The sequence below is a fragment of the Equus caballus genome, chromosome 22 (genome assembly GCF_041296265.1).
Source record: "Equus caballus isolate H_3958 breed thoroughbred chromosome 22, TB-T2T, whole genome shotgun sequence".
In the NCBI taxonomy this organism is placed as follows: Eukaryota; Metazoa; Chordata; class Mammalia; order Perissodactyla; family Equidae; genus Equus; species Equus caballus.
Window position 1 is genome coordinate 35,686,919 of NC_091705.1, and position 11,176 is coordinate 35,698,094.

General features: G+C 41.4%; 1 protein-coding gene across 7 annotated transcripts; it reads right to left on the reverse strand.

Moving 5' to 3' along the window:
• Positions 1 to 527: 527 nt before the first annotated feature.
• WFDC9 (WAP four-disulfide core domain 9) lies at positions 528 to 7,067 on the reverse strand. 7 transcript variants are annotated; one of them, XM_070247169.1, is made up of 6 exons: positions 6,885 to 7,067; positions 6,650 to 6,744; positions 6,162 to 6,309; positions 2,383 to 2,555; positions 1,266 to 1,413; positions 528 to 733 (listed from the first exon to the last, which is right to left on the reverse strand). In XM_070247169.1, the coding sequence occupies exons 3-6, from the start codon at positions 6,275 to 6,277 to the stop codon at positions 700 to 702; spliced, it is 471 nt and encodes a 156-aa protein (XP_070103270.1). In that variant the 5' UTR covers positions 6,278 to 6,309; positions 6,650 to 6,744; positions 6,885 to 7,067; the 3' UTR covers positions 528 to 699. The 7 variants fall into 7 exon arrangements, with proteins under 7 accessions (XP_070103270.1, XP_070103266.1, XP_070103269.1 ...); XM_070247165.1 differs by lacking the exon at positions 6,885 to 7,067 and having other exon boundaries at positions 6,555 to 6,666; XM_070247168.1 differs by lacking the exons at positions 6,162 to 6,309; positions 6,885 to 7,067 and having other exon boundaries at positions 2,383 to 2,552; positions 6,650 to 6,750.
• Between the last annotated feature and the right edge of the window lie 4,109 nt (positions 7,068 to 11,176).

An 11,176-nucleotide genomic window follows, 5' to 3' on the forward strand; every position in this document is an offset into this window, starting at 1 on the left:
AGACAGGTCAGAGACTGCCATATGCTCACCAAATCCCTTTTTATGTTCTTCTTGGGCATACAGCTAGATTGTATTTCCTTATCTCTCTTGCAAATAAATGGGACCATATAACTACATTATGGCAAATAGAATGTGGGTAGAAATAATGAACTCTACTTCTAGACCCAGCCCTTAAAAACCTTTTGTATGAGCCTCCATGCTCCCTTTCTTCTCATATGCTGGCTAGATACATAGGAGGCTCTGGGAGATGATGGAGCTATAGATGGAAGGAACCAGGGTCCTTGAATCATGGCATGGGTGCCTGCTCACTGACCTCCCTCAGTGAAATGTGTTGTGAATAAGGATAAACTTGTACTGTGTTAACCCCATGAGATTTTTATAAGTCTGTGTATTTTTGCTATAGCCATGGGCCTACCTGACTAACTGGGAAGGCAGAGTTGGGTGTCTGTGCTGATGGTGGGATGGGAACAACTGTGAGAGAAATGGAGTCACAGGCACGGAGTACAAAAAAATGCAAAGCCCTCAAGTCAGTGTATCGGTTTATTTGGCAAAGACTTGAGTCTTCTCAGGGTGGAGAGGTCAAGGAGAGAACAGAGAGGTCCTCCCCTGGAGCAGGTGGGTATCCCCACAGGGAGCCAGGCAGCGCTCTTCTCAGACCAGAGTCGTGCTCCAGCCCACACTAGTGGTGGCCCAGCTATTTTAGTGTGGATTTAGCATGGATTTAAAGGGTTCTCTGGAAAACAAAAGTTAAATGGTTAAAAGTCGGGGAACCCTGGGAGATATCCATCCTCAAACTTAATAGCACTCTTGGCCCCAGTTAATGGGAATGAGAATTTTTCCTGTAAGATCAGGATTTGCTCATTTTTAAGTAATTTCTCCCAAGAGATTTGCCAATTGAGCAGACAGGCAGAGACGGTGTCCCCTTGGGCCTGACTGAGACAAGGGGCCAATGGAGAGGCCAGACTCAGGAGGCACCAATTGGGGTCTTAGACGAAGAATGGATGAACAAATTGATGGGTGATGTTTTAGGGGAACTGAATAAGAGTGAAAAAAAATAGAGGCCCCACCATGTTGGTATCTTGGTTTATTTTGCAGTGAGTGGCAGCCTAGGTGTGTGGAGACAGGAGAGCATTGCCTTAAGCTGCCTGTTTCTTTGACCAGGGTTTGGGTGACTGCAATCTTTTGTTCCAAGTCACAGCTTCCAAACGAAGGTGAGAAGCAGTGGGGAAGCATGCCTAGGCCCAACCTTCCCACCAACCACTCACTCATTGTCCAAGCAGATGTTTCCACAGAAGGTCCAGCAACATGTATGATTTGGACGTAAACATCCCTGCAATTTAGTGCACCTTTTTCCACAATACTTTAATGGAGGCTGTACCCAGCACTGCTCACTTTCTCTTCTTTCACCTAGAACTGAGGTGGTAGAAGTTGGCAGGGTCCATCCACCCACAACTTGGAGAAGAAACCTTTCTAAAGCTTAACAATCCCTGAGCTCTAGAACCTGAGCTCCAAGCCACAAAGTATTTCTCTGCCTTTCAAGAAAATCCCTTCCTCGAATTCTAGCCCATGTCTTTTCACAGGACATGATCCTTGCATGACACGCCTTTCGTCTCTCTACATGTCCCCACAGCATCGCAGACCTTTGACCTTCTCCGCGCTCTCTGAAGAGAGGACCTAGGACACCCTCCCCACATATGATACCACCTCACCAAATCTATTCTCGTATAACTTTAAATTTCACAGCCTGTGTATCCTCTGGCTGCAATTTCCATACCCAATTCGCAAAATGGAAAACTGAGCCGGGGGAGAATAGGAACCTGCTGATCCCGCTCAAGCACTCAGCCTCTCCCTGGAGTCCATATCTTTCACTGGCCCACAACTTGCCCTCTCAGTCCCTTCATTGTCCTCATTTTCTTATCTTATGATGCCAAATTTTGACTCATAAAGACCCTTTATTTGTCTTGTCCATTTTTTCATGTTCTAAAAGACTCTTCCCTTCAAACTAAATCAATGTGTCAAAATATTACCCTTTTGGTACTCATCAAAAGCTCATTCAGATAAAGCACAGAGATTCTGAAAAGATGGGCTCAGAGGGAAACTGTGGCGATGTTTCCTCTACCCAGGGTGGTCTGACACTGGAAAATATTATTTCTTGCTAGCTTATGGAATGTGGACAAAAGCTACAATCCCTTTTCTTATACCTGTTATTGCTTCCAGAGCTGGGAGAGGGAGGCTGAAGGGATGCCAGCTTGGGAACATCCAACCTAATCTTCCTGGATGTCTCTGCTTCAAGGAGCGTTCTTATCCTTCAAAGAATAATCCTGAAAATGTGGACCCTGAGTGGATTATGCTAGACATCCCAGGTCTGGACAGAGCACCCACCTCCCTTGCCACACAGCCTACAGGGAGGTTTGTTCCTGAAGCTTCCCAGCACAGACAGGAGCATCACAACCCAACAGCTGAGCATGACGAATAGGCGAACCCAGGGCTTCATGGTAGTCTCTATGTGTGTTTGGGTTAAGTTCTGGCAGAAGACAGATCTTCTCCCAATGCTGCTAGGGGAAGACAAGGAATTAAGGAGAAGAGAGTAGGAAAGAGAGAAAAAGGGCTAGTGAATACTGTGTTATTCTTTCTCCTACTTTTCTTTTCACCTTCTGGCACCTAACAATACATCAAGCTAACCATTGGCTTCCCCAGGCTTCTTCCTCATCTCACATTGCAGACCCCTTCCTTTGCAAAATTGTTTCTTTTAAAAATGCATTGCTTTTTTTCTGATTAAAAAGCAATAAATCTTCAGATTGTATAATTTGTAAAACAACAATAAAAAATACAAAGAGGAAATGGATAAGCATTAATAATTCCACCACCCAGAGATAACCAGTATATGTGTATCTTATTATGTTGTGGTCATTATTTTTATGAAATTGTAAAAATAGAACACATTAAGTGCCCTGAATTTTCATTTAAGAATATATGTAATAGGATGATATAATGGAAGTTTTAGTTAAGACCCTAAGAGAGAGTACCAGAGTGATTGCAGAGTGAGTTATAAGATGGACTACTCAGCAGGACTTGAGAAAAGATGATGACCAAGAAATGGCCAGGAGACTCAAAACTTTCACCAATGTAGACAATCCAAAGTTGAAGGAGTCGTAGAAAGGATTTTGAAGGAGATTTTATCAGTAAAAAGCTTTGTTTGGGGAAGCAAGGATGCTGCTTTCTAATTCCAAGTTGAGAGAAAAGGCTTTGTGGATGCTACTCAGAGCTGACTGTGTGTCCCCAGAAGTTTGTGGGGACACTGTATACTTGAGTCATGACTGAAGACTCTAAAGGGTAGGGAATCTGGCTAAAGTGGCCTGTAGTTGGCAGACAAGTGGGCTGCAGTTTGGAAATACGTGATTTGTAAATGGCCAGATGCTGTTTTGTGTTTCCAATGAACCCTGGAAATCTCCCATGAAAGAGGACCAGAAGCACAATGCCAGCTTCTGATATTATCTATTGTGTAAGAACTCTCCTACTCCCTCTTGTTGGTCCTGCTTCCCTCCACTACCCAGGCACCAGAAAGGGGTTTTTTTAGCCATGTGGAGGTGGAGGAAGAGAATCACAAAGAGCCCAAGAGAGACATGTTGACCACATCATCTTCCATAACTGGAGCTTCTGAGGGAAAGAAGAGTCCACTATTCTAAACAATTTATTGAGTTGTTGCTAATTACATGGGCCTACACAGTTTAATTATCAAGGTGAGAAGATGTTTTACGACTGAAGAGTCACACAAAATTTGTGGGGACCTATCTAAGTTTTCCTGAAGAAGCAAGGAAATAACTAGTCATTCTGAATAAAGTATACAGAAGAGAGGAAGCAAAAAAATGCAATCACATCATACAAGTTAGGCCAACAATCCAATTGTAAATATGACATCATTCCCCAGATCATGAAGACTTGAATATTTCCAATTTTTTATTGTAATAAAAATCTCCTGATGAACCTCCTTATAGTCAAAGCTTTGGCACATATATTATTGTTTTTGTAGTATGAGTTAGTAGAGAAAGATTGCTGGGCAAAATGTGTTCTCTATTTCAGGCTTTGGATAATTGGTGCCATGTTTTTCTCTCTGAGGGGTGGGTTAGACTCCCATTAACAGGACATTAGGGTTATGTTTCCCCACCTCCCGTCCTTCTCTAGGCAATACAAAGGTCATTTCTGTCATCATACTGTTTGCTGTTTAGTATTTTAGAGAGGAAAGAACATACACACCAGAGTCAAATAGTTTTGAGCTAGAATCCTAACCCCACCAACTTTTAGCTGTGGAAACCAGGCCAATCATGTAATTCCCAGAGCCTCAGTTTCTTCATCTGCATTATAGAAATAATATCAATATTCATCTCGTAGGGTTACTGGGAGGGTTAAATACTCTGATGTGTATGGAGCACTAAGCAAAGGGCCTGAAACATAGCGTACACTCATAAATGTTAGCTATCAGTACTAAGTGCAGAATTTCCTTCCTCCTCTAGATGTTTGAAAACCACCTTCATTTCCATTTTTTCGTTTTTTTTACACTTAAGATTTTAATCTGTCTAGAATTTATGCCTGTGTGAGTGGAGGGGGAGTTCATTCATGTAATAAGTGCTGATTAAATGCCTAACTACATTCCAAGTTCTAGGCACTGGAATATAGTGGTGAACAAAACAGACCAAAGTCCTTACATTCATAGAGCTGACATGCGAGTTACATAAGATAATATGGAAATACATAGATGGTAGTAAGTGTTAAGGAGAAAACAACAAAGCAGAAGAAGATGAAATAGCCTGCTGACAACTAGCAGCTGAGGGGATCAGGGAGTTGGGGCATAGGCGGAGGAGCCCTAATTACCATTCAAAATTCCAAACTCTCCTCCATCTGTCCCCCTCATCCTTTATCTGTTGCTTTACTCTCCTGAAACCAAATAGGAAGGAAAATAAAAGAGTCCAAGAGAAGGGTAAAATTCTGATGTTATGAGTTACACAGTAAGAAGGTAGTGATTGCCCCTCTCCCTGAAAGTATATTTGTTCAGAAGCTTTCAACAAGCAGAAGACTCCACTGCACTGTCCAGTATGGTAACCACTAGCCACATGCGACTATTTAAATTAATTAAACTAAAATTCAGTCTCCAGTCATTTCAAGCATTCAATAGCCACATGGAGCTAGTGGCCATTATATTGGACAGCTTAGACATAGAACATTTCCATCATCACGGAAAGTTCTACTGAACAACGCTGCTCTAGATGAATCAACCGAAATTCCTCTGCTCAAAAGCAAGTGTAACACTAGAGAGCATTTAAAAGATGAAAATTTTTTCAAAGGGGACTTTGAAAACTCATCCTCCTCTCAAAATACATGAAATTTGGAAAAATGCAAGCATTAGGCACGTGAATCACTGATGCATTGACTTTGAGGCAAATTGGACTTAAATGACTTGGGAAAGACAAGAAAGAAAAGGAAGAGAGACATCCTTAAAATGTAAAAGATCAGCTGTTTGGGGAGCTTCCATTCTTAGATGCTTATATCTGCTCTCCGACCTTCCCCATTCAGAATCCACGTCCCTGCCAGCTTACCTCAGTATGGCTTGATGAAGGAAAATTGCCAGGTTAACGTGTTGAGATTTCACTTACCGTTGAGCAATATCTCCATCAAAGGATGCAAGATGAATGGTGAGGCTTCAGGCCAAAGGAGAACTCTCTTTGAGTATAGTATGCTTCCAGAAATCCTATGAATCACTCACATTTTTTGCACAGGGAAGCCAGCTGGCAGTGGCATGATACACAGTCCTTGAGCCTGACTCAGAGTGTTCTGATCCTTTGAAGGTACCAGCACATAGCAAGACAGATGTGCAAAGCAGATGCCTCTTAGCCACTTAAAGGTGGGGATAAGAGATATGAGGTAACTGAGTTAAGGAAGGCAAGGGTTGGGATGGCCTCTGGATTCCTGGCTCCTGCCTTTTGCACAAAGAAGGAGGAAGACTGGCACACAGTGACAGAAACACAGTAAATCCAAGGCAATGGGTTCTATGAACCTGTTTATTCGTATTCAAAGATATCTTTCTACACCCAAGTTTCCCAGAGCTTTGAGATCTGTTAATTTAAAAGGCTTCAGTCTTAGTCCAATTTTCTGAGTTCCTTACTTACCTTAAAGGGTGTTCAAGATCCTGGGGGTGCCCAGTGCCCTTCTTTGCACACCTCAGGTGTACTAAAGGGTCCCAGAGAAGAGGAAGATTATCATGCCCAGGCTGGATCCTATTCATATATTGAGTTCTGGGTGAATTCTTAGGCCATCCTGAGATTGAGTGTAGGACAATGAGAAGGTCCCTAGGCATCAAAAGACACAGAACTACTGCTCCCCCCAAAATTCAGGATCCTGGGCTTTCTAGATAATGTCAAAGAAGGGAGAATACTGGACTTAGAGTCAGGAATGCTGAAATCTTGTTTCATCTCTGCCCCTTTTACTTATGGGACCTCAGACAGCTCATGTCACCTCTTTCTCAACTTTCTTATTTGAACAAGAGAGAAAATAATCCCCACCTCACAGGAATAGTGTTGACGTCACCTCGGCAGGGAATTCATCCAAGCAAGCCACAAATAAAAGCTCATGCCTCAAGACCTTTACCCCCACATACCTCTGAATGTGTCTGAGTTGAGTGTCTGCAGTAACCGGCTGATAGGCCTTTTATCTGGCCTCCTCTCACCTGGGGAGTTGGAGGGGCGGTTTGGCCTGGAATAGGGGGCAGAACAGCAGAAAAACAAAGTTCAAAGGCCTGGAACTTAATGGGGATTTTGGCTGTGGCAGATCTTTAAGTTCCACTCAGGAACTACATGTTGGCCATATCAGAGACTCTTTCCTTTGATACTTACTGATACAGAAGTAGTGGATTTTCTTTGATGTGAGCAGTATCTCCTGCTAAGCTAGGAGGAACATTGCGTACCTGGGTGGCAGCTCTGGCCACCCCCAACAGACCTAAGTCTAGGGTCTTTATTTGATGTATCTGAGTCCATCCATAGGGAGGCACTGAAGGACAGTGTGATATGTATCTTCCTTTAACTTGTGTGCGCTATTTAAGGTCCCACCCTTCCCTGTATTGATTCTCTTTTGCTAATTAAAGCATAACATCATCTCCCCCCCAAAGGCGCTGTGACTTTTATGTGAATAAAAAAAAAAGACTGAATAGGAAGGACTTTAGAAAAGATAGATGCCCACCAAGCAAATGAAGGAAGTGAAGGGATCAAAAGGAACACCAAGAACTCAGTGTGGGTTTGTGAGTTGAGGAGTGGGGAGATTTGTTCACCAATGACCAGAGGGCAGCATTATATTGGGCACACATACACACGACTTGGGACTCATTATAAAAAAGTAGAGTCAAGAGGGCGAGGGCCAGGCCTCCAAAGGAGCAAACATCCTTCTCCCAAACCTTGTCTACAGGAATATTTATACAATGATGGGAGATGTCCACGTATGAATGCTTTTCCCAAGATATGTTGGGTGCATCAAGCAGCAGGAAATATATGCCAGGATCCCAGGGGCTTGGCTGAGAAGGGTGGACCAGTACAAAGACAAAAGACAGAATTTGGAGACCTGGATATGTAGGTGTGGGAGCAAACTGAAGGGAACTTTGATGGGGACTGCAAATGGTGCCAAACCTAGAATGATTGAATTACGGATTCCCAGGACGTTGCTTTATACGGCAGGAAAATGATGTTCCATGCAGGCCAGTCACAGCCCCGTGCTCTGTATCTGGCCCAGATGTTGGGGATCCTTAATGATCTATTTGAGGTGCACAGTCACTGATGAGTGCCAAGGAGGTTCCTCCTAGGATTCTTGCCCATCTTGGTTCTGGATCATGCCAATGGGTCTGCAGAAAGCTGTGCAGAATTTAAGACAACAGCTCTCCCTCTCTTCATATACATATATATATATATATACACACACACACACATACCTATACATATACACACACATTTATTTTATATATGTACACACATATATATTATCCATATATATAACACACACAATGTATTTCTTTGATCTATAATGTATCTGTTTTCTCCTAACACTGTAAGATTATGTTGTTGGTGTCTGCTTTCATAGTTTCCATTCCTGAGCTCTCCATAAGTCCTAGTAATTGCTTACTCCACAAGTATTTGCATTTTTTATTGAGATATAATTGACATATTAGTTTTAGTTGTACAACATATTGATTCGATATTTGTATATATTGTGAAAGGATCACCACAATAAGTCTAGTTAACGTCAATCACCACACATAGTTACAATTTTTTTTCTTGTGATGAGAACTTTTAAGATCTGCTCTCTTAGCAACTTTCAAATGTGCAATAAAGTATTATTAACCATAGCCATCATGTTGTACATTACATCCCCAGGACTTATTTATTTTATAACTGGAAGTTTCTACCTTTTTAACTCCCTTCATCCATTTCACTTAGGCCCCGCCCCCACCTCTGGCAACCACAATCTGTTTTCTGTATCTATGAGCTTAAATTGTTTTTGTTTTTAATTCTGCGATACTGAGGTCATATGGAATTTGAATTTTTAAAGGGATCCAATCTCCACAGAAAAAATGGCTAGCAATGAAAATTTAAGAATCACTCAGGAATCATTTTTGGATAAGGAAGACTATACAGTTGACCTCAAGTTAGAGGGTGAGGATTGTGTGTCTTTGGGTAAAACTATCCACCCAGAAAATGTTGAAATAGGAAGCAGTTTGTGGAGATCTTCCCAGAGACACGAGAATGAACAAGTAAAAAAGACGAGGAGGATGAGAAAGGAGGAGAAAGGAAAGGGCTGAGAGGTCCCTCAAGGGAGTAGGTGGTGGAAGCTGTTGACAGGAAGAAATAATTTAAGTTGAAGGATGAAGTAGAGTAACTGACTCTTAGCCTCATAGACTAGGAAGAGTTCCCTGATCAGAGCTCACCTCCTCGCTCCATGAAACCAAAACAACTTCTCCACATTTTCTTTTCTTTAAGAGAGCAGAGACAGTTCATGGCCAGTATTTGGAATGGGTGCTTTCTGAGCTCCTATATCTACTCATGGCTATGCCACGAATTCACACAGAGTCAATGGATCAGCTTGGATAAGCACAGTCTCCTGATTCTCAGCCCAAAAAGTTTTCCTTTCTAGATTCCTCTTCCAGGGCTGGGTCTTAATATCCAACTTAGACTACAAGATAAAAGAGTTCCTCTGATCCCTGGAGCCTGCTATGTGTGCTTGAGAAGTAAATTGGGAGGAAGACAAATGGCCTATGTGAGCACCTAATGTGTGCCAGGTACCTTGAAGGTGTTTATATATGTCATCTTATTTCATCCTCACAGCTGAGGTGCCAAGAAAATATGGGTACACTGAGTCTGTAGAGATTATAGGATTTTCCTAGGGTTACACAGCTGGCGAATATTAGAGTCAGGATTCAACTCCACATTTGCCTGAGCAACCTGTGAACCTATGAAAACCTATGAACTTTCCTTTCCTATCCAACTTCTAATAGAAAATTAGGGGCTGATTCCTGCCCAGTATCTCCCCATTTACACTGTAGTGTCTTACAGGATTTGAGGAAATTGACACTCATCCTCCATTGAGTTAAGCAGGTTTATTTCAAAAATGAATTCCTGAGGTGAAAGACCTGAACACTGAAAACTGTAAGACATTATTGAAAGAAACTGAAGAAGACATAAAGAAATGGAAAGATATTCCATGTTCATGGGTCAGAAGAATAAACATAGTTAAAATGTCCATACTACCTAAAGCAATCTACAGATTCAGTTCAACCCCATCCAAAATCCCAATGACATTCTTTACAGAAATAGAACAAAGAATCTAAAAATTTATATGGAACAACAAAAGACCCCAAATAGCCAAAGCAATCCTGAGAAAAAAAAAACAAAGCCAGAGGCATCACAATCCCTGACTTCAAAACATACTACAAAGCTATAGTAATCAAAACAGCACAATACTGGCACAAAAACAGACAAAGAGATCAATGGATCAGAATTCAAAGCCCAGAAATAAAACCACACATCTACAGACAGTTAATCTTTGACAAAGGAGCCAAGAACATACAATGGAGAAAGGAAAGTCTCTTCAATAAATGGTGTTGGGAAAACTAGACAGCTACACATAAAAGAATGAAAGTAGACCATTATTTTGCACCCTACACAAAAAATTAACTCAAAATGGATTAAAGATTTGAATGTAAGACCTGAAACCATAAAACTCCCAGAAGAAAATATAGGCAGTACGCTCTTTGACATTGGTCTTAGCCACATCTTTTCGAATACCGTGTCTACTTGGATAAGGGAAACAAAAGAAAAAGTTAACAAATGGGGCTACCTCAGACTAAAAAGCTTCTGCAAAGCAAAGGAAACTATGAACAAAACAGAAAGACAACCCACCAACTGGTAGAAAATATTTGCAAATCATTTATCAGACAAGAGGTTTATCTCCGAAATATATAAAGAACTCAAACAACTCAAGAACAAAAAAAACCCCAAAAAACCCGATCGAAAAATGGCCAGAGGATATGAAGAGACATTTTTCCAAGGAAGACATACAGATGGCCAACAGACACATGAAAACATGCTCAACATCACTAATTATTAGGAAAATGCAAGTCAAAACTACAATGAGATACCATCTTATACCAGCCAGAATGGCTATAATTACTAAGATAAAAAACAACAAATGTTGGAGAGTTTGTGGAGAAAAGGGAACCCTCATATACTGCTGGTGGGAATGCAAATTGGTGCAGCCACTATAGAAAACAGTACGGAGATTCCTCAATAAACTAAAAATAGAACTACCATATGACCCAGCTATCCCACTACTGGGTATCTACCCAAATAACTTGAAACCAACAATCCAAAGTAACATCTGTAACCCGACGTTCGTTGCAGCACTATTCACAACAGCCAAGACATGGAAACAATCCAAGTGCCCATCGACTGATGATTGGATAAAGAAGACGTGGTGTATATATACAATGGAATACTACTCAGCCATAAAAAAAGACAAAATCATCTCATTTGCAACAACATGGATGGATCTAGAGGGTATTATGCTAAGCAAAATAAGCCAGACTGAGAAAGACAAACACCATGTGATTTCACTCATATGTGGAATATAAACAAACACACAGACA